The sequence below is a fragment of the Myiozetetes cayanensis genome, unplaced genomic scaffold (assembly GCF_022539395.1).
Source record: "Myiozetetes cayanensis isolate MyiCay16 unplaced genomic scaffold, myiCay2020 scf12, whole genome shotgun sequence".
Classification (NCBI taxonomy): Eukaryota; Metazoa; Chordata; class Aves; order Passeriformes; family Tyrannidae; genus Myiozetetes; species Myiozetetes cayanensis.
In genome coordinates this window covers 11,371,958-11,394,042 of record NW_026086826.1, presented here as the reverse complement: position 1 = coordinate 11,394,042, position 22,085 = coordinate 11,371,958, and the positions used below count along the sequence as shown (strand labels likewise).

Below are 22,085 nucleotides of genomic sequence, written 5' to 3'. Positions count from 1 at the left end.
CAACATACAGTTGCTAAATTAGAAAGTCCATTCCTAGGTGTTAAATTTGAAGAATGATCCAAAACACTCAGGTTTGTCTTGTTAAAATCAGTTCACTCACCCGACATTCAACTTTCTCTGCTCCAGTCTGAGTTCTACAGACACTTATTTATCTTATGGGTAGACAAAAGTACAAGCCTCAGTTGAACATTTATGTCACAGCTCCCAATATAGCCATAAAATCATCAAGAAATTGATGAAATTAAGAAAGTTGAGTGTTTTCTAACCCCAGGACAAGCCCCACACTCCAGCACAGCGTGAACTTTGAGTTTCAATGTCTTCTGAGAGCTGAACTCAACCCATCTGAGAGAGCAGGAAAGCTTCATAAGGTTTTGTATGAAATTGCAAGACTTGGATCTTCTTCAAAAGTAGACTGAGGAAAAGGGAACTCCCCCATGCTGATGCCAGCAGGTCATCAGAAGAGCTGAAAGGTTTAGGTCTTCCACTGCCATCAGCCCCCTTCCAGACACTGCCACTTGCATGGAGACATGGAGCACCTGACCTCGGAGCATCCCAGAGTCAGAGGGGAACATGACATCCCATGACAAACACCTGCCCTCCACAAAGGGCTGCTGAAAGATGGGAAAGAGTGTGCTGCTGGGGTCTGGAGGAGGACATGGTTTAGCCAGCAGAGATTCTTCTGCCCATTCCTCCCCACCCACCTACAACCACTTTTGTCCCACATCCTTCAACTTGACCTCCGACAACCTGCATTGTTCCAGGAAAAGTCCCACCTCATGGGATGGTCTCCTCCCCATTCAGCCTGGCTGAAATCTTTTTGTACATTAAAATCCAAAAGTGCTAACTAACTGCTCCTATTTTTTAAAGGCTTCTAACACAGCCAACCTGAGCAGCCTGCCATGGCGACAGCCAAGGGTTCATCCCAATCCAAAGTCACCTTTCTGCACTAACGCAGTTGGAATTTTTCCTGGCCCTGTTATCAGGAGTGACTAATATGCTGCATATCGTATTCCTCATCAGAGAGACCTCTGACTTGGAAAATTTCAGTCTCAGAGTTGATGAAAGTAAAAACAAAAGCAAGGGAAAACAGGATTTGTTAGTGTGATCTTAATCCTAAATTGTCCTAACCTGTAACTTCAGATATTCAAAATTATAGTTTACATGACATCAAGTAACTACACGCTGTGAAAAAACCACTATTCTAACCTATATTTTGCTGTCCTACATGTTATGCTCAGTTCTCCTTGTAATCTACAGAAAAATTCAGTCCAACCAAGCATAGCATGCTTACAGCTTTCTGATGAAACCATCAGAACCTGCTGCTCTGTGCAATGCTGAAGGATTTATAAAAAATGCTGTGGAGCAGCACCGACTGCTTCAGGTATTTGAAAGAAAGAAACAAATGAACACTGCTGCGAGTACCTGAACACAGATACACCACACATCTCCAGGGTACAGTGGGTCAAACCCAAATACTGTTAAAAATAAAAAGTACCCCATGGGAAACTTGCACGAGTCCTGTTTTTACATATGACCAGTGACTACAGTATGAGGAAAGCAAAGAAAACCCAACACTTTGCACCTGTGATTAGCAGTCCCTAAGCAGATCAAGAGGAGCCTTACTCACTCTCCAGGCATGCTAACTTTTAACAAGCAGAACCTGAATTCCTGCGGACTTCAGCCCTTAGGGAAGTGCCAGTGTGGGTTCTCTGTTGTCTAATAGAAGGGTGAGCTCATGCCAAAGCTGCTCTCCATGAAGCAATAACATGGTCTCAAAACCTGTTTTCACAAAGCTCACGGAAAGCTTGTTTTTAAAGCTAAACATTGTGATATTCTACTGACATTTGCCAATAAAGTTACTATGATGGCAGTGTACATGATTAATAAATCACTTCATGGTGAAACAGAGCTGTTAGACCTGGAACCATGCTGAGCTTCTAAGCTTCAAAAATTTATAAGGAACGCCTTTTAATCACTCCTAAACAAAGCAAAAACTTGCTTTGTTAAGAATGTCTGGATTGACTAGCGCTGATGGGAAGTGTTGCAATGGGTGCATTACTTCTCTCCTCATCATGATCCAGCCTCTCCCAAGCAATGGAAACTGTTTGCACAACAACACAACACCAAGATGCCTCCAGCACCTGAGAGAGCCTTCAGAATCCACAGGGAGCCACACAGCTCTATCACATCCCTAACACAGTCTTGACGTTAGAATGATGCCAGAACTTCCAGTGCATGAAACCTGAAGTGTTTTGAGGTGGGGAGTCTCTTGGGTGAGTGCAGGTTGGTATCCTGACCACGGCTATACTGGTCACGGTGGTGTCCAAAGCAAGACATTGGTCAGGCACTGGGGAAGCGGGAGATGGTTGGAAACATAGAATCATGGAATGTTTCAGGCTGGAAGGGACCACAGTGGGTCCATCTGGTCCAACTTCCCTGCTCAAGCAAGGTCATCGCAGAGCACACAGCACAAGATTGTGTCCAGATGGCTTTGGAGCGTCTACAGTGAGAGAGACTCCACACCCTCTCCAGGTAGTCCCAGTGCTCTATCACTGCACAGGAAAAGAAGTTCTTCCTCATGTTCAGGTGGAACTTCCTCTGCATCAGTTTCTGCCCGTTGCCTCTTATCCTATTGCAGGGCATCCCCGAGCAGAGGGATCCATCCTTTTGGCAGGTTGGAACATTTACTACAGATAAATATCAATATTTTTAACCCCATTTAGATATTTATAAACATAATTTCATCCGAGAACCTACACCACCATGTCCGAAGGGGAATTAAGTCCTTCAGCAGAGCCTACTCTACGTGCCCCCTCCCATCCCATCCCATCCCATCCCACCGGCGGGGCTCCCGCGGTACCTGCGGGCGGGAGGCGGCGGCGCTGGCCGGGAGCGGCGGGATGGCGGGATGGCCGGGAGCGGCGGGATGCCGGGAGCGGCGGGATGGCCGCCGGCGCTCACCTGGGCGGAAGCGGGAAGCGAGGGGCGATCCCGCCTCACCTGCGGCGCAGGAAGCCGGGGCGGCGCGGCGGGAGAGCCGCCTCCCGAGGGACGGCCGGGAATGGGCTCCTCCCGGCCCCGCCGGGCCCGCGGGCGGTGCGGGGACAGCGCACGGGGAGGGGACAGGGCTGAGCCCACCAGCGGGACACGGGGCCTGGCCGCTCGGGGAAGTGCGGAGCAGAAATTAACTTTTTAATCAGTTTCCAGGTGATCCTGACCTCCCAGTGTGTTTATAAGTCGTGGTTCTGACACGTAGTCACATGGGCACCGACCTTCCCAGCGAAGGCAAAACAAGTGTAAATATTGTAGAAAAGCTTGTTTTCCGCTCCTTTGCAGTAAATCGGTGCACAAACGTGATTCCGGAGCTGTTTTGCACTCCCCACAGATGTTAGGCAAGCTGTGCTCAGCCTCAGCAGTGCAGCCCCCCACCACTTCACACAAGGGAACGGCAAAAAACATAGGAAAACGTGGACTTGGATGGAGTTAAGGGATTGCAAGACTTCTCTCACAGAGCACCGAGCCAGCTCTGCTCCCAACAGCACCCCAAAACACACCACGTCACTGCAGCTTCCAAAGAAACAGTGCAATGCCCAGGATGGCAATAAAAGCAAAGTTTTCCATCCACTAGTCACAAAATACTGAACAGGCACCATTTTCGTGGAAGTTAATTGTGGGAAATGCAGGTGCTTTCTATCCCTGATAGGCTATCTGTTAGCCTGCTTTCTGATTTAAAAAAAATTAGATACGTAAGCAGACGTAAAATAATCAAAATCTCCAAATTATAATATTTATTCTGCTACACAGTTTCATGAGCTCATTTGCTAATCTCACACAGCCCTGCTCATTGCACACGGTAAGGGCTACAGATTTGGAAAATAATTTCTCATCGATTTCCCTTCATTCTAGTGCCTGTTTTGTTTTACTAAGCAGCAGCAGTTGCACTAGAGCATGCAACATGCTAAGAACACACCATTTCATCCCCCTTTTTAAAACATTCCAGCTCCAAACGCCCAACTTCCCAGTCGTGACTCTCAGTTTTAATTAATGTGGCGCTCGTGAGAAGTGACAATTTTCTTGACAGTGATGAACAGCGAGTGGTGTATTTATCCATCCGAGAGACGTGCTGCAGACAGAAGAGCCGAGCACTTTTCCCATCAGTGCACCTCTGTCTCCATCTCCGAGGGCTGAGTTCATCTCAGAGCGCGCTCTGGCCCTGGCCTTTCGCTTCCAGTTGCTGAAAGGGGTATCAATTTTCATTTGCATACTTTGCCTGCTGAACTCCAGGCTGCCAATTCAGTTTACACAAATCTCCCAAAAAGCTGTTAGATGGCAATATTTCACATCGCTAGCTGGGCTCTTTGTCAGCCATCCACATGTTTTAAATCCGCACTTTTACAGATTCTGAGTATCTGGGACCAGGACAAACCTTTCATTGGTATTGACATGCTAGACACAAGTCACCATTCACCAAAGTAACCCCCAGTAAACCCAAAAGACTTCCAGAAGGGCTAGGTAATGATGATGTTCTAATCAGTACCGTCTCAGAGTTGATTTTCCAGCTTTCTAGGTCCAGTTTTCAGGAAACGCTTCTTGAGCTGATGTGAACTTAGGACAGTGATGCTGCCTTTCCTGGTGTGTTTACCCCAAATGATTTCTCCATCTCCTATAAACAGCCTGGGATCCCCAGTAGTTCATCAGTGAAAAACTGACTCCTTCAAACACTAGAAAAACCTGAAACAGCCACACTAGAAAAGCATTAAACAGCTGTTAAGAAAGTGAGAAAAGAAAAATGTAATCACCACCAAATATCTTACAAAGAGCACATGCTGATGAAGATAAAAGCTTGCCTGCTCCAGGCATTAATTATTCATTTGAAAAATAGAAATAAAAAGCGTTTTTAACAATGCATAGTTTCATCCAAAGATAAAGTAACAATTTCAAAGAATTTCCTTAATCCGGCTGCTGTGGGTGTGGTGGACACAGTGCCAGCACATCAGACCCACCTGACTGCCAGCCCAGGTTAACCTGGTTTGGCAGGTGCTGACAGGTCACACTTTTAACCTCTCCTGGGCTTTTAAAACTTATTTTAAAGTATCCAGCAAACTCCAGACGCCACCAGGAACACCCACAGGTTCGATTTCACCAGGTGGGCCAACACCAGTCAGTGTTTAGAAGGGCAGGGAGGGTTCATATCACGTTCTTCCCTCACCCGGCCCCGCCACCCTCCGCTCGGTTCAGGGTGCGTCCTGCCCGCGGTGCCATCACCCGGAGCAGCCGCAGCCTGACTCCGAGAGGCTCCCCGTGGTTGCTCACGGCTCCCCTCTGTGTCCCCCATCACCCCCACGGCTCCCCTCAGTGTCCCCCATCACCCCCACCCCTCCCGGGGCCAGGCGCCTCACGCTTGACATTTTAAGTGAGGGCAGTCATGCGCAGATGGCGGCGGTGGGCGCAGCCATCTTTACTCAGGGCACGGCCCCGCCCGTCTCGCCACTGGGCCCTCCGAGCGCCATCTTCGGTAAGGGCGCGCTCTGCCCTCAGCGCTGCCTCAGCAGCCATATTTAATGAGGTCATCCCACGCCCCTCAACATCACCCCCCCAAAAAAACCTAAACCCCAAACCTTCCCCCTTAGCACCCCACGAACACCCCGGCGTACTCCCTGTTTCTCCCCGCAGCCACCGCGGGCTCCCACCGCGGCGGGGCCGTTCCGCTCCTCCCCTGTCAGCTGACGGCGGCGGCGGCGGTCCCGTCATGGCCGCCCGGAGCAGCGCGGCTGAGGTGCGGGTGCTGCTTCTCCTCTGGTTCGCAGCCCTAGAGGGAGCGGCGAGCTCGGAGCCGTCGCTTAAGTGCGAGGAGCTGCGGATGGGGCAATATCCTGAGCGGAGCCGGGGCCCGGGCCGGGGCGGGGGGTGGTGGTCGTGGTGATGGGCCCGGTGTGAGGCGGAGGGCACCGCTTGTCCCGAGCCCCGGCTGGAGGGGAGGGGGCGGTGAGGGCCATGGGGTACCTGGAAAACCTCAGGGTGGGAGCCCCGAGGGGTCTGAGCTGGCCGGAGCGGGGCAAGGCACCGCAGAGTGCAGGCTGAGAGGAAACGGCCTCAAGCGGCACGAGGGAAAGTTCAGTGGGGTCATCAGGAGGAATTTCTTCACAGAAAGGGTGATTAGACATTGGAATGAGCTGCCACGGAGGTGGTGGAGTCACCATCCCCGGAGCTGTTTAAGAAAAGACTGGATGTGTCACTCTGTGCCGTGGTTTGGTTAACGTGGTATTTGGTCACAGGTTGGACTCGGTGGTCTCAAAGGTCTTTTCCAACCTAATTGATTCTGTGATTTAGGGCTGTTTCTCTGTGTGCCTCAGGGCAGGTTTGGGATGTCTCTCCCATTTTCAAAGAGAAGATCCTATGGGATAAAAGACCTCACTCCCCCATCTCTCCACCTTCTTATTTTCTGCAGGACACGGGAGTGAGACGTGGAGTCTTTACCCTATTATTAGGAAAAGTTTCTTCCCGCAGAGGGTGGTTGGGCACTGAACAGGCTCCCCAGAGCACTGGTCACAGCACGAAGGCTGACAGAGCTCAAGGAGTGTTTGGACAATGCTCTCAGGGACAGGGTGGGATTGTTGGGGGTCTTGTGCAGAGCAGGAGTTAGACTCGATGATCCCTGTGTGTTGCTTCTAACTCAGGATACTCTGCTTTTATGCCCTACAGGGCACAGGTGTTGGGCTCTACCTGCAAGGCTTCTGCTCTCCAAGGTGCCTCAGGCCCTCCCCAGAGCGTGTTGGTGGATGGCAGCTGACAGTTATTGATGATCAAAAGTGTCAGGAAAGCAAATCTTGGAAAAGCTAGCTTCAGCTCCTGCTTTACTTGGCTGTGGGAGTTGAAACCTCTGGAAGTCAGTTCCTGCTCAGTTTGTTTCTGCACCAAATTCCTGGCATTTCAGATGTTCATTTTTATGTGTTCTTGGAATTTTGTATGTTCCTGTAGATTTAATCTTCTCAACCAAATGCCTCAATTTCAAGGTGTTTAAATAAGGGAAGAAGACTAGATGAGCCACGTGCTACCTTCTTGCCTTCAAATACAGAGGCTATGACTGATAAATATTGTAGTTCCTTTAGGTAGTGCTGACTGCAGCACTAATTAAACGTGGGGCTTATGCGATATATTGGTGTATTAAATTGGATTAGCAGATTTGCTGCATGGTAATGTGCTGTTCCTGTTTTGGGGCATGGGTAGGAACTAACATCAAGGTGCATTTTAAATCCTCAGGGTTTAAGGAAGGTGGAATAAATTAGTGTTAAACCTGTTGTAGTGTTTGATATGAAAAATGTTTTCCTCAATTACCTGAACATATATGTGTGATGAGCCTAAAATAGACAATAGCACACAGGAACCAATGAATTGCACAAATCACACAGCATATGGTAAGGATTTCTAACTTATATATTGATTAACTGTGTTTTTCAAGGAAGTGTTCAGTTTATGCATTTGTGTATCTGATAGATGAGCTTTATAAAAGATGGGATTAGTAATACTATTAGTCTGAAAACCCAAAACACTTGTGTGGATTGGGTGCTTTACTAAAAAGGAATAAATACATTGTCTCTGATTGGTACATTTCTAAGTGAGGTTTCTGGTAAATCTCTTCAATGTATGTTAGATCCTTTAGGCTCTGTCCTGCACTGCTGTGATTAAAACAAACCATTCCTGTCATACTGATTTTGCATATAATTATTAGAAGAATTGGCGTGTGACGGAACAGCCTTCAAAATCTTCTAATTTTTAAGTTTTTTTTTCTTAAGGCAACATGGTGCTTTCCATCTTTACTAGGTTCAGCTGCACGAGGCTCTGTTTTGAAAGCACATTTATTCGATGATCAGTTCTGATGCACTTTGGAGTTCAACAGAAAAATTCTTAAATTGAACCCTTGGTTTCCTACCTGTGTTTAACTTTTTTGATGTTCTGAGGCATTGAAATAAATGGTTTGATAGCACAGCAGTTATACTTTATGTGCACTCATGTTTAAAATCATGGAATCACAGATTGGTTTGGATTGGGAGAGACCTTAAAGCTCATCCAGTTTCACCCCTGCTATGGGCAGGGACACCTTCCAGTAGACCAGTTTGCTCCAAGCCCCATCCAACCTGACCTTGGATACTTCTATGGATGGGGCAGCCACAAAATACGTGTGTGTGTTTTTCATATTTTTGCATTCCATAAGTGTTGAATGATTTTCTTCACTGGGATGCTCTGGCATAGGGAAGGTTTTTCCAAATAATTTTGGGTGAAAATACTCTCTAAAATGGATCCTTTTTGAGTTACTCGGTCCTTTACATAATTTTTTATATTGTGTTTCTGACTATAAATGGCTCGTTAGAGAGTAAAAAGAATGTAATGTAGTTTGAGATCGATCACAATTCAGATTATCAGTTGTTTAACTAAATACTGTGTGATTGTATTTAATACACTATACTTTTGAACAGGAGATAAGCTTCAGAGTAGAGCAAGTTGTTAAATTAATTAGTGTTGTTTTCTTTGTGCAGCATTTTTACACACAGAGCAGTTTTTAGATTGTCCCCACAGTACTTGAGCTGATTCTTTTTTTTTGGTATTACCTAATTTATTACCTAAGTAATAAAAAGTTAATTTCTGGCCCATACTTGAAGCACTGAAGTTCCTAAACACCTTTGTGGGATCCATCACCCAGACAAATGGGGTTAATTCAAAGCATCAAAGTGGTGTCTTTGAGTAGAAGGTTTGGAGGTTTTGGAGTGACACTGAAAACAAAACTGCAACTTTGTTTATATCAATACATTTTAACTGCACTGGGTTTTTTCAAAGTAACAGAAAGCACTACTTTCTTTGTGTAATTTTTTTACAAGTAGGAATGCATTTTTTTTGTATTTGCCTTAGATTAAGCACATTGATCAGTAGCATAAATGTGGGGCTTTATAGCAGTTAAGTCCAGGCATAACTGGAATATTATGTTTTTGGTCTCTATGCAATATGGATAGATATAAAAAAAATGCAACTCTTACCTGTATGTATTATTGGAAAATCTGGAAAGACATATTGAACCTGGCTTGCAGGTCAGATGGAATTAACCAACAGGGCTCACAAGTACTGAAAACTGTTAAAAAGTGGGCAAAGGACTGGGTTTTTTCCCTTTAAAAGAAGAGACTTCAGCATTAGGGAATGACTAATATTCTGGTAATACGTTGCAAACTTCTAGCAGATGCCACTTTCTGCTGTGATTTCCACTTTGGTTCTCTGAAGAATAATGGGATAATTTGGGTAGAAAGAGACCTCAGGAAGTTGTGTAGTCCAACCTTCTGCTCAAATCAGTGTTGGCACTGAATTCCAACCAGGTTGCTCAGGGCTTTGTGCAGTCAGACCTTGAAAACCTCTAGGAATGGTGATGACAGGATTTCTCTGGGCAACTTGTTCCAATATTTGACTGTTCTCATGATGAAAATGTTTTCTGTATGTCAGGTTCTGATTTCTCATTGAATCATATTGAAGCCAGAGTGGGAATTACAATGGAATTAGGGCAGCAATTAGATTTGTATATTTTGCTTAATATTTAGCAAAGAAAAAATACAGGTTGGTCATAGGACTTAAAAAAATATTTTTAAACAAGTAATATGTGTGTGAACTGTGCTGTCTTATCAAGACCGTTCAACAGCAGAACTTAAATTTGTTTCAGTTGTGTTTTGCTAGAAAAATGCTGTGATTGTCAGTTACTGCTCAATTTCAAATAATTTTTTTGTCCTCAGTTCAATGTCTACCAGCACCAAATATTACTTGCAAAGATCACCTTGGCATAGAAAAAGTCTTTACAGGACAGGAGGTTGGATTTTACAAGCCTATTGAGTGTCGCAATGTGTAAGTACTCACGGGCTTTTGTGATCGTTTGTCTTTGTTTTCGCATTGATGTTTTTCTAAAACCATGTGATGTGTTGACAGAAGGAAAAAGAGAAGTAAAATAGAACCAAACACATGTTGCCCAGTAGTTAATCCTCTAATAAACACTGTAAGGATGCAACAGAGAGTCATGCAATGGTTTGGTTTGGAAGGGACCCTAAAGCTCATCTCTTTCGAAGCCCCTGCCGTGGGTAGGAACACCTTCTGCTAGGCCAGGTTGCTCAAAACATGCATGTTCATAAGTGAATCTGTCTTTGCCTGCACATTTTTGTTGTTGTGTTTAGCTATATTTGTGTCTTTGCTTTACTTAGTACTTTAGCCTGGCAAAATTTTACCCCTAATGCTAAGGCCACATTTCACATATGCTTAAAATCAGTACAGCTGGTGAAGGAGCTGTTGGGGACACCCCTCCATCCCCTCCCAGCCCTGACAGACCCCACGGCATCAGGGAACTGATCTGGGTTGAGCTAACTTGGATCAGTTCCCCAGTTTGAGTCACAGTACAGTGGCTTCAAGTGCTGGTGCCAGCACAAGGATGAGGGTGACTCAAGGATAAAAGGGAGAGGAGAAAGGAGGGCTGGACTGGGCTGTGCTGTTCAGTGCTTCATGCCAGTTTACAGTGTGCCTGTGCTGAAGTTGTAGTATGCAGGAATACTGGGGGAGCTTCAGTCTCTCCACTTCTTCCAAAAATCTCTTTAAGGGCAACTGTTCTCTATTTTTAAACAACTTTTGCATTTAATCAAACCCTCTGTGTCTTTTAAGAGCCTGTTTCTTGTATGTGAATGTTGGACCTAGTTTTTCTAAAGCACATTGTGAGTGATGGAGAGCTCTGGATACCAAACAATGTTCCAACTGGCCAATGCTAATGATCAGCCAGCACCTGTCAGTACCATTTGTTTCTGCTTTTTTTGGGATTCACACTGGAACCTCTTTCTTCTGTCCTACTGGAATCCTTGGAAATGAAAAGTCCAGCAATACTCACTGGGTATTCCTTATCACTCTGGTGGGCAAATAACTCCTATGTGGTACCCACTGCTCAATAATTTGCCTAACTTAGAAGTACAGCTCTGCCTCTTAGTTTCATAAATATTTTCTCTGTATTTACTTTTCTCAGCAGTCAAAGCTCAGCAAACTGAAGAAAACATATTATTACATCTAATCAAATTTAAATGCTTCAAACTAGACTTCAGTCACATTTTTGTCCAGAAACAATTGTGTTTCAATGCCATCTGTGATGGGGACTGAGAAGAAGATGAGCTATACTAGTTTAATAAAATTGCTTCCTCTTTGGATTAGATGGTAATTCTTAAGTTTAGAGGTTTTTAGTATACATATATTTTTGGTTTAATATATTTTCCAGAAACATTTTTTAAATGTAACTTTTCTTTATGTTTATTAATTAAAACCCAAGCCCGTAGGCAGAAAAATGTAATCTGTTTTATGATGCATATAACTTAGTTGTGATGATTATTTATGATGAATAATTAATGGTTACACTGCCAAAAGAACTTTGCTGTGGCTTTTCGAGTCCTGTGATTGCCAGAGTGGCAGAAAGGGAAGAGCATGCTTCTGGGCTGAAAACTCCAGTAAAACACAACTGTGAAAAGAAAGAGTTACACAAGCATGTCCTTGATAAAGTCCCAAAACTAGTTAAAAATGGCAGCAAGATTAATATCACCATCTTTTATCTGTACACGTGTTTAAAAAGTAGTCCAGTTACTGATAGATGTTTTCTAAGGCACTTTGAATGTTACCTAAGTGTTTGAAACATTATTTTAAGCTGGAATCTCCAACTTAATATTATAATAATAGCCCTGCCCTTTCTACTGCTTTTTGGAGATTTTCCAGCCTCTTATATGAGTTTTGATGGAAACTGTAACTGTCTTCTGGCAGAAATAACTGCACATCATTTAACCAGAAAATTAGTTTGAGAAGGCATCTTCTCGTAGCAGGGTTGTCCTAGCATGGACACAGAAGGTAAATCTATCCCCAGCTTTTGGAAAGGACAAATCAGCAAGCTGTCCTTAACCAAAACTGTAATTTAGATAACAGTTCTGGGATCCAGTTATTTTAAAGCAAGACCAGGAGATGTATGTTTGTGTAAGTGGTTGTGTTCAAGTTCAGTTACTCCTTGTGATAATTCAAGGAAAAGCTTGTAAGTGCTAATAAGATTGCTCCAACAGAGAAGTACTGGGAGTCAAGGTTGCTTAGGTTTGGCTTTAGTTTAATGTTTTGGAGGTAGATTTTGGCCAAATTTTACAATCCTTTAGATTGGCCTTCTATTATGTATTTTGCTTAACATGCGGAGGCTCTGATTCTGCAGACTTTTAAATGTCCATTGTGCAAGTGTTGCCACTCCAGGGAAGGAGCCCATGAAGTGGTAATCTTTGAAATTCATGGGCTTCAGTGTGGAGAGGTCTTTGAGCAGAGGTGAGAGACCTCAAAAGAGTGAACCAAAGCAGTACCTGATATTATCAGCTGCTAAGGAAGAGTTGGAAGGAGAAGTTTTTAACATGGCATCTGGAAGAAAGATATGCAGAAAAAATAATGGTTTGATGATGGTGAGAAGCAAGAAAAAAATCAGAAGAGGAACGGAAAAGAAATTACATCTTTTACCCAATTCTAGAAATTTCTTCAGATGCCTGGGATGTGTCATTTTCCTACTCACTGGTTTAGTCTTCAGTGCATGTTTTTATCTGAAAGAGTAAGACAAATGAAACACAGAAGTGGATGCAGTCTTGTTGCAGTATTCTCATGCTTCCACTTCATACTGGATTTCTTCTCCCTGTCAGTTTGATGTTGATGAGGTTGCAGACTGCTCTGCTTTTAAAAACATCTCAGTGCATAGGCAAGTGCTCAGTTTATTACTACTTTTGATCAGGAGCATCTCAAATTAAACCGTGTTCCCATTTTTTATGTAACAGCTTTCTTTATGCTTTAGTGTCCTTGGAGGGCTGTTGACACTTCGTGGCTGATAAACAATTTCCAACAGTTTACCTCAACTTAAAGTAAACCCGTAAGTGTTCTTTACAGTGGCAACAAGGCAGTTCTGAAGATGATAATTTACATTACATTAGGTTCCAGGAATGCCCGGTGTGTTCCGTGTTGCTAATAAACACCAAGTAACAAATATTGAGGTAAGAGTCATGATTTAATCACTTAATGTTGCCATTAAGTCTTAAAGTCAGTAAATCTAGATAATAAGCAAAAAGGTAAATCTTTACTTGGCATTGAAAATGCTTAATAAAGGTGCTTGGACTTTTGTCAGCTACTGTCTTTTTGAAACTCTGTTTTATTCAGCTGTCAACCAAGAGTTTAATTTGGGCCTATTAAATAGTTGCTGGCATGTAGTTGTGCACTTACCAAAACAGTGAATTATTGAATATTTTTAAGTTCTAATTACATTTGGGTTTGGTTTTCAGAAGCTCTCTGTTCTCCGAGGCAGCAAGTTCTGGTATTGAGAGTGATATGTTTTTAGCTGTAAATTAATTGTAAAGTTCACATCAGCAGGAACTGGAGTTACAGGTGGTTTGGTGGCTGCATCGCTCTGGCTGTTGGCAAGAAAGGTGCCAATTAGGACAAATCTCAAAAAGTGTATTGTATCTGTTTATGTTGTATGACTAACCATGGGAAACTGAACTTAGAATACCTCTCTGCCCCTGTACATCTTTGTACAGTCAACAGTTCTTTTCATTGTGAGTTTGTGCCTTTTAGAGTGTAGTGAGTGGATACATGACTTACTCTTTTTGCTGAATCCTTCCTGCAGCTTCTTCAGCCGGTGGCCATGGTTCATTTCTCCTTCAGATCTCGTTGCAATTACTGTCTCTGCTGACACCTCACCTGTCTGTCCTGTTCCTCTCGATTTGGCTGCGTGTGAGACTAATGCCTGCAGACAGTATTCACACACCTCCTGGCTTTCTGGGCTTGTCTCAGTAGGGCTGAACTGTTAGGAAGTGCTCTGTGAAACTGGGGACGGATCAGCAACTGAATTATGTCTTGACAAGAAATCATCATTTAGTTTCAGAATAATCTGTATTCTGCAAGAGTACACTTGAGTTGCAGCAGCTGAGGTTGCTTTATGGAGGATGCCTTCCCAGTTTGAAAGCTTAACATTATCAATTCTGTGGCCGTTAATTGAAGATAAATAACAAGTCTGTTGTTTTTTTTTAAACTGAAGCAGCAGGAAAATGAGTCACTACTTTAATAGTCAAAAGTATGAGTGGATATATTTTGCAGTCATTATCTACATTGCTTGTTTCTTTTGGCAGAAATGGATATTCCTACAAAGTGGCAGTGGCTCTGTCCTTATTTCTTGGATGGTTGGGAGCAGATAGATTTTATCTAGGCTATCCTGCATTAGGTAAGTTTATTCCTTTTCTTTGAGGTCAAGCTTGTTATTATGACTAAATTGTATGTGTATACTCATATTTTAGGTAATGAAGACCGGCAGTCATAGTTTTAATATTTACAACTAGAATCCTTACTTTATTGTCAAGATAAAATTCTGCATTATCCTCAGCCTACTCTTCTGTTGGAGTGGTGACAAATGGATATATAGTTGTCCAACAGATAAAATCCTAATAAGCAAACGTGGTTATTGCTGTTCATAGTTTTGCTTTGCATTGATGTTTACCACAGCATTCTTTGGGAGGCACTGGAACAGAAGTGGGTTTGACTCACGTGCCAGCTACTTAAATGAGGCTTGATTTTTACCAGAAAAATACCACACAAATTTACAGTACACCTGGTGTTTTGGGAGATGGAATTTATTCTGGCAAATGCGTAGCTTCAAGATAAATCACACTGTTAATAACAGTTCTGCAGAAACTGGGACTTCTAATAAGATCTCTCCTGGTTGGTATTTTTAGGACCTGATTCCCAGGATGATGGTGCCACTGACTTTAAATAGTTAATAATTTAAAAAAATGTATGTTAAAACAACTTTTACTGGCTTTGTTTCTGAGCTGGGCAAAGGGAGTCAATTTAAGTGTAGACAGCATGGAGCAATGATTTGGAAAAAGCAATGTGTCTTACTTCAGTTGGGAATTTTGAGTTTCTGACCATTAAATGCAAAGACTTCTTTTTTTTCTTTCATGACGTTACCTGTCCTTCTCAGTAATCTTGTGTTAACATCCATGTCTTTTATCCCTGAGATTCTATGATTAGCACTGACTTCGTCTCTCTCTTTCACAAAGAGATACATTTTTGGAAGCAGTCAATAAGGTGCATCTTTTTGTATTATCACTGCATTTGCAATAATAATTTGCAATAATTATTTTGTAATATATTGTAGTAATATATAGATTTATAAATCCTTAATTCTCACGTGACGTTCTTCATGGCTCATGCTTTAACCCTACTGGAATATACTGTAGCCAGTACCAAAGTTAAGACCTAAAATTAAACCCTTCCAAAGCCAAGTTTTCTCTCTTTTTAAAGGTAAAGAAGACAAAAGCAAATAGGTAAGAGTAGAAAAGATTAAAAGAATAAAAATCAACACTTTGGATTCCATGACAGTGACTGACTGGGGATTTTTTAGGTTATCTGGGCCTTGGTAAAAAGTGGTTAAGAAAGGTTAATGGCATTGAAATATTTTTTGCAAGTGTAATGAAGAGTGTAAATGCTCTTTGGTTTATTTTTTTTTCCATCTCTTTTGCTTAAAGAGCACACAAATACAAACAAGCTATTGAGTATGAAGAAATCAGGAAATCAACCTCTTCCTCTCCCACACACTGTGAACGAAACCATCAATTATTAATGCAGAAGAGCACTATTTTTCCCTCCATGCTTTAGAGAAGTTTATTTTCTCAGTGTGATCTGCTGGTGGGGAGGAAAGTGAGGAGGAAGAAAAAAGCCCTGTACTCCAGAAATAAATACCAGGTTCAGAAACATTTCTTCTCCATCCAATTCCTCAGGTGACCTAGAGCTGCTGCTGGAACCAGCAATTGTAGAGACCTGCTGGGTTCCTCAAATGCCAGCTGGTATGTTCCATGGGCAGGGACTCCTTCCACTAGACCAGATTGCCCAGAGCTCCATCCAGCCTGGCCCTGAATGCTTCCAGGGATGGGGCAGCCACAGCTTCTCTGGGCAACCTGTGCCAGGGCCTCACCACCCTCACAGTCAGGAATGCACATGGGATTTTTTTTTCCCTTCTGGAAAGGGAGAGACTTGAGATGCGATTGCCATCAGAAACATGAGAACTTCATAGTGGTTGCTTAAAGTTGCAGTTAAATTTTATTTTTATTTTTCAGGTTTGTTAAAATTCTGCACTGTAGGATTTTGTGGAATTGGGAGCCTAATTGATTTCATACTTATTTCAATGCAGGTAAGTCAGGGTTTTCAAAACAAGATATAAATCTCTGTTTGTTAAAGCTGTGATTTGATTGCTAATACTTTGTTAGCATTTTAGCCTTAAGAACCTTTGGGTATTGAAAAATCAAGGCATTTTTTTTGGCTCTGTTTGGAGACTGATGTCATAGAATAGACATGAAATATCAGTGTATTTGCTGTTGGAATTAAAAATTAGATTAGCTATTTATAAATACTTACAATGAAGAGCACTATAAATTCACTTTATCAGAACCTCTTTATATGACACAGGGTGTTGGACTCAGCATGAGATGTCCTGGTGTTCCCAAAATCCTGAAGTTCTGTGTTTGCATGTGCTTTATACTCATGAGAGAAGACATTGCCACTTTTTTCTGCCTCTCTTCCAAATACAAGTCCCAGATCAACCGAGAGCTGTGACTGTAGGATTCATGAGGGTGAAATCCCCAGCTGGAGTGACATCTTGTGACATCAGGAAATTGCCAAATTGTCTTATTCTACAGTGCAACCATTTAGCATGAATTGCAAACTGCCTTTCATGAAGTTAAACTCCATTGTGGATATAGGAGTTGTTTCTATGGGTTTATAGGAAAATATTTTGAAAGTGTGCATCTTTGTATATCTGTGTGCAGCTTTGTCTTTTCTGTGCATTCTCAAATTCCTTTCTATGCTATCACAGTGATCTTGCCTCAGAGCACTTACAGATCCAGCTGAGAGTATCTTTCATCTCTCCTTGTTGATCTCCCTGGTGACCCCACATCAATTTAGCACTTCCAGAACAAAAAACTCCATGATCTTCTCTACTTCTCTTCATTCCTTACCTGTGCCATGTTTCAAAGATACTTGTCATCAGTCTAATTCTCTGCTGCAGACCCTCCTTTGTTCAAGAAAAATGGTTTGGAGCCCATTCATTTGTTAACCTGATTTTGTGACTCAAATCCTCACCGGATTAGCTGAGTCCCAGTGCCTGGCTGTGTAATTTGGTTGATTAGAAGCCCAGGGGAAATGTTCCTTCTGAGACAGCGCTCGCTAAAACAGTTAAACTGCAGCATAACTTCAAAATAAATCTAGTTTCTGTTTGACTAATTAAGCATGACTAATTTTATGATGGGAAAATTAGCAGTAATTGAGACATTAGCACAAAGTATATATTTCACTTCATATTGAAAAGTCTTGGTTCTTTTTTTCTCTTACAGATCGTTGGACCTTCCGATGGCTCCAGTTACATCATAGATTACTACGGTGCGAGGCTCACACGGCTCACCATCACCAATGCAACCTTCAGGAAAATGCAGACCTATCCCTAATCCTGACAACAAGTGTCACAAATCCATAGGTGCTGCTTATTTCAACAGCTGGATCCAGTTGTCCACTGGAATTGCTGAGGACTTATTAATTGCACTTCATCAGAACGGAATATTAAATGTACCTTGAACGAAAATGATCAAATATGAAAGTTCCTAAAGTGAATGAGTTTACCTCAGAGGTCTAACTTTGTGGCTGCTCTATTTCTGGGAGCACAAAGTTTCTTGCTAAGTTATATCATTTGTGAAATATGCAGACTTTTGTAATTTGCACTGATGTTCTGTGTCTGTAAGTATAATTAAGAGTTTTACAGAGAACTGGAAAAAGAGTGGATAGGCCAGGATTACACTCAGGATCTGTTCTCATAACAGTTTTGAAAGTGGCAGTTTGGAAATTAACTTAAATATCCCAAACCACACAAACTGTCTGTCTTTCTATCCTGTTAAAATCCAAATATCCCCAAGTCTTGTTCTGGTGTATCCTGTGAAATTCTGTTAATTGAAATAATGACTTCTGTAAAGCTTGAAGACAAAGTTTGGTCAAATAGCAAAATTTGGTCAGTGCTGATCAACAGTAAAAAGTATGGAGGCATAAAAAATAGAACCTTAGATGACACATAACAGAAAGAGAGGGTGGATGTTGACATGGCCTGAGGTTAGAAGAGGAAATAATTGTTCTGCTTATTTTGATTTTTTTTCTTTCCTCCTTTGCAACCATCCACAGTGAAATACATACCTTCTTTTTCTGAAAATAAATTGGTGCATGTGTTTTTCAGCTACAGTGTCAAAAGAGTGAATTCTTTGACTAATAAAGCCCTTAAAAGGTTCTTTTTTTGGATTCCTTGTGTTTCTGTGAAATAATCGTGTCCTTCAAAGTCATTTGACCAGAGTCTTTAGGACAACTAAGGTTTCCCATGTTGTTCCTTTAAAGAAAAGTATATACACACAGAGACAGAAAACAAAATCTTCACATTATTTGACCAATTTTAAATATTCCCTTTACCTTCTAAGGAAAACTGGCAGCAACTGAGTGAGAAATCCATGTGATAGAAACTGTAGTCTATAGATTTTTTAAAAAATTTGGCCTATTCTATTTTTCAGCTGAAACTTTCAAAACATTATAATGTGTCCACAAAGGGTATCTTTAAGGGAATTACCAAAAATGAGATTCCTAAATTGATTTTTTTTTAAAGCACAATTTGTGGTTTTTAGTCTCCTTTTAACCCACATTAAACCCAGCGCACAGAAAGCTTTGTCAAGAAATCCTGTTTTTTTTCCAAATCAGCGTAACCTGACATATCACGTAATGAGAATAAACCACAAGGAATACTTTGTGCTTAACATTAATTCCTTCCTTCACACAAGAAAGACGTGGTTTTGGAATACTTCCTACCATGCATTTTACTTGTGGGTTCAAAGAGACAAGAACACTCTGTTACAGCTCCCTTCCCTTGCTTGATATTTGTTGCACCTCCCTTTGGTTTCTCTCTCACTGAATGCTCTTTGTGCACATCAGTTTTGTTTCCTGAAATACTTTGAAAGACAGGAAGTGGATGGAAAATAGATGTTTGAATCAAATAAAATCTCCTGGCTAAGATCATCCTGTGACTTGTCTGCTTTTGCTTTTTAACCCTGAAGCCGATAATGAAGCTGCAAAAATAGGAAGATGTCATGGATGTTATAATAAAAAACTAGCCTTGGGCAACTTATCACGCAAGATTTCATTCTAAAATGTGTCTCCAGGTGTACAAGTAGCAGAGGGCTTGACGTGGTGATTTCAGCAGTCTATCTTGTGCTTCATTGTCTGTAGAAGAATCTAGGAGCTGTTTTGTGTGAATCAGATGAAAATATAGTTGGTTACAAGGTCCGTCAGATAGTTTGTTAATCCCAGAAGCCAAGTAGCCAGCAGAGAGAAAGATCTGCTATTCCAAGTTGCAGTGTTTCTGTAGAAAGCGATGTGTACCAGCCAGTCCAGGAAATAAAAACTGCAGTGGGATTCTTCCTTTCTGCAGCTCTGGTTTGTGATGCAGTGTATGGTCATGCCAGGACTGCACTGCTCTGTCATCACAGGCAGAATCCAGCCACGGGCGACCAGACAGGGCAATTTAATTCTCCCTCCTTTAAGTCTTATTCCAGTTCATCCTCTGTCTTCTCCTGACAACTTTCCACTTCATCTACAGCCCTCTCCCATGTCTGTAAAACCTTTTAGAAACTAGTGCCAGAGATGGCACAACCCTTGGAACTTGTATGGGATGCTGCTGGGGTTCTGTTCCATATCTGAACACGCATGTCTGTGTTTCTATATTGCTCCTTCAGTTGAAGAGCAGAGAGGGTTAACTGAGCAAGCAGATAATAACTGCAGGGCCAGGAGAGAGTTAGTGAGGTCTTTGTTTTCATCTTGTAATTGTCAGATATGGCATGTTTACCATAAGGGCTGTGAAAAGTGTGATGCAAGATGTAAAGCTGTCCCTCTGTGTTAATAATAAATTGGCTACGGGAATATTTATCAAAATGTCTGTCCAATGATGATTTTCTGTGTTGCCGCCTGCTTTAGCTTCCTCCTGTCAATCAGCTTGTCCATCCCAGTGTCTCTGTAGTTCTGATTGCACTGGAATAATATTCCCTCTGGATTGTTTCCCCCAAAACAGTTGCAAAGCAATGAAAATAATTAGACAATGTAGTATGTCATCCTCCTGCCTTGTTCTCAGATAAAATGATATCTGCTGGCCTTGTAGATAGTCAGGAATCCTTTCAACATTCCAACAAGGCAGAGAAATACTATTTTGTATCTGTAAAATTAAAGAACATTAAAAGTAAAGGCCAGAGTTTAAAACAAGAATTTGAAGTGCCTTAAGCTTTAAAACTCATATGAAGCTGTTCACTGAAGATGCTGCAGATCCTGGCCAGGCATGAAATCCAGATCTTCCCAAAGTACACATGCACTTCAGTCATTGCAAAAATGGCTCTGTAAACTGTCCTTTTCCCTCCTTTTTTGATGTCCATTTTAGGGGTTTCTGCAATGTGCTTAACCGTGATCTGAAGGAGCAGGAGCTGGGAGAAACATCCAGCTTTGGACACTTGACATTCATTCCCACAGCGCAAAATGGGTGTCTTTGCTCTGCATTAATAAATGTCTCTGGGTTGTACTTCTTCAGTTAGGTTAACCTGTGCATCTTAAAGTGTATTTAGAGATACTTTAGAACAAATTAGTTCTTGCTCCTAGGATTTAAATCTCAGCTATGCCACAGCAACTTCCTGTGACAGTATTCTGTTATCCTCACCATTTCCCTCTCCACTGCCACCCACTATTTATTACATGAAGATATCACTGCTGCTTTCAGGACCTGATAACACCTTAAATGTTAGCTTTTATTCTGTTTCCAAAGATGTATTCCTGTACGTCTGCCAGTAAAACTTCTCAGCTCCACAGAAAGGTCTTTGTTTTTAAAATGCTCCCTTAGAATTTTTTTTTTTGGAGAACATCTGTTGTCACCCCATCAAGAATTGTTTCCTTTGTTCCTCAGGAGTATATTCAGTTATTTTTGCTTGCACAGCCATGTCTATTCAGTCTGCTCCCATCTCCTCTCTGCTTTTAAGATTTTTTTTAATTTTAGATGTGTTAGGTTTTTGGGCCGTCTCTGCCCTGTTGCTTGCTCTGCAGTTTTCAAACCTGTTTCCTCCAGAAGACGATGTTAAATACAATGAAGTTGGGTGCTCAGGCACCCAGTTGGGGAAATTCCAAAGGCAAGACTGCATTTCCATTGCCTCATAGGACTGTTGCTAATTGTGTGATTGCTAATTATGTCACTAATGCATCATACAGACTTTCAAACTCAGTGTCATCTCATCCCTAACTACTCTGCCTTTTTCATTATTATAAATGGTAACTATACAGTTTCTTTATTTGAATTCATTTAATTCACTCTCTTTAACTAGCTACCTTGTTCTGGGTTCAGCCTGTATCAGAGTCTGCCAAGAAGTGAAATATAGGAGATTGTTCTGTTTGCATCTTCTGCCTGAATCCGAGGAGAAAAAATAGCTTAACTTTAGGCATATGCTTAAATGTTTTGCTAGACTGAAATTTGATCAAGGCTCTTCCCACTTTCTTCCTCTCAATCCATCTGTGTTACCCAGAGAACCTTTCTAATCTCTGGGAATTGTAAGAGAAAATCGCACTCTGTAGGGAAACCTCAGCAACAGCGTGAATGGCTAATGGTATTTGATACAACTCTCCGATTCCCACATGTCCCAACTTTTTTTTCACCTCAAAACTGCTTTTTGTTTCCTTTTGTTCATACATCTGTCTGTCCATGTACCATCTCCCTCTGGACATCCTGCCCCAATTCTTCAAGTACTTCTAGTAGGAGTTGGACTCTTCAGAGCTGTATCAACCATGTAGAAAATCCACGGCATCAGATCAGATAATCTGGTAAATCCGAAGCAAAGACCCGTTGGGGAGCAGTAGATGTCAGTTAGAGGAGGTTGTAGGCTCCAGTTTCTGCAGAGAGTCTGAAACTCAAGCCCGCGTTGTCTCTCTGC

The 22,085-nt window shown here is 42.0% G+C and overlaps 2 protein-coding genes across 3 annotated transcripts in view; one reads left to right on the top strand and one right to left on the bottom strand.

The window, feature by feature from the left end:
* Nucleotides 1–5,250, bottom strand: part of PATJ (PATJ crumbs cell polarity complex component) — a 148,993-nt gene extending 143,743 nt beyond the window's left edge. Inside the window, exon 1 of one of the 2 annotated variants that reach the window (XM_050306309.1) lies at nt 4,538–5,250. The gene's annotated coding sequence lies outside the window, so the exon portion shown is untranslated. Of the gene's footprint in view, nt 1–2,860; nt 2,992–4,537 lie in introns of those variants that run through there. The other variant, XM_050306306.1, reaches the window with a different exon arrangement.
* Nucleotides 5,251–5,615: 365 nt separating this feature from the next.
* On the top strand, nt 5,616–19,146 carry TM2D1 (TM2 domain containing 1). The gene is made up of 6 exons (XM_050306310.1): nt 5,616–5,872; nt 7,346–7,415; nt 9,768–9,876; nt 14,184–14,275; nt 16,167–16,240; nt 17,439–19,146. Exons 1-6 carry the CDS (start codon nt 5,750–5,752, stop codon nt 17,547–17,549), a joined length of 579 nt encoding a protein of 192 aa, XP_050162267.1. The 5' UTR covers nt 5,616–5,749; the 3' UTR covers nt 17,550–19,146.
* Nucleotides 19,147–22,085: the final 2,939 nt, after the last annotated feature.

Coding starts and splice junctions, on each gene's coding strand:
- TM2D1 (XM_050306310.1), top strand. CDS start 5,750: ATGGCCGCCCGGAGCAGCGCGGCTGAGGTGCGGGTGCTGCTTCTCCTC. Junction 5,873..7,345: donor AGCTGCGGATGGGGCAATAT/CCTGAGCGGAGC, acceptor ACCTGAACATAT/ATGTGTGATGAGCCTAAAAT. Junction 16,241..17,438: donor TCATACTTATTTCAATGCAG/GTAAGTCAGGGT, acceptor TTTCTCTTACAG/ATCGTTGGACCTTCCGATGG.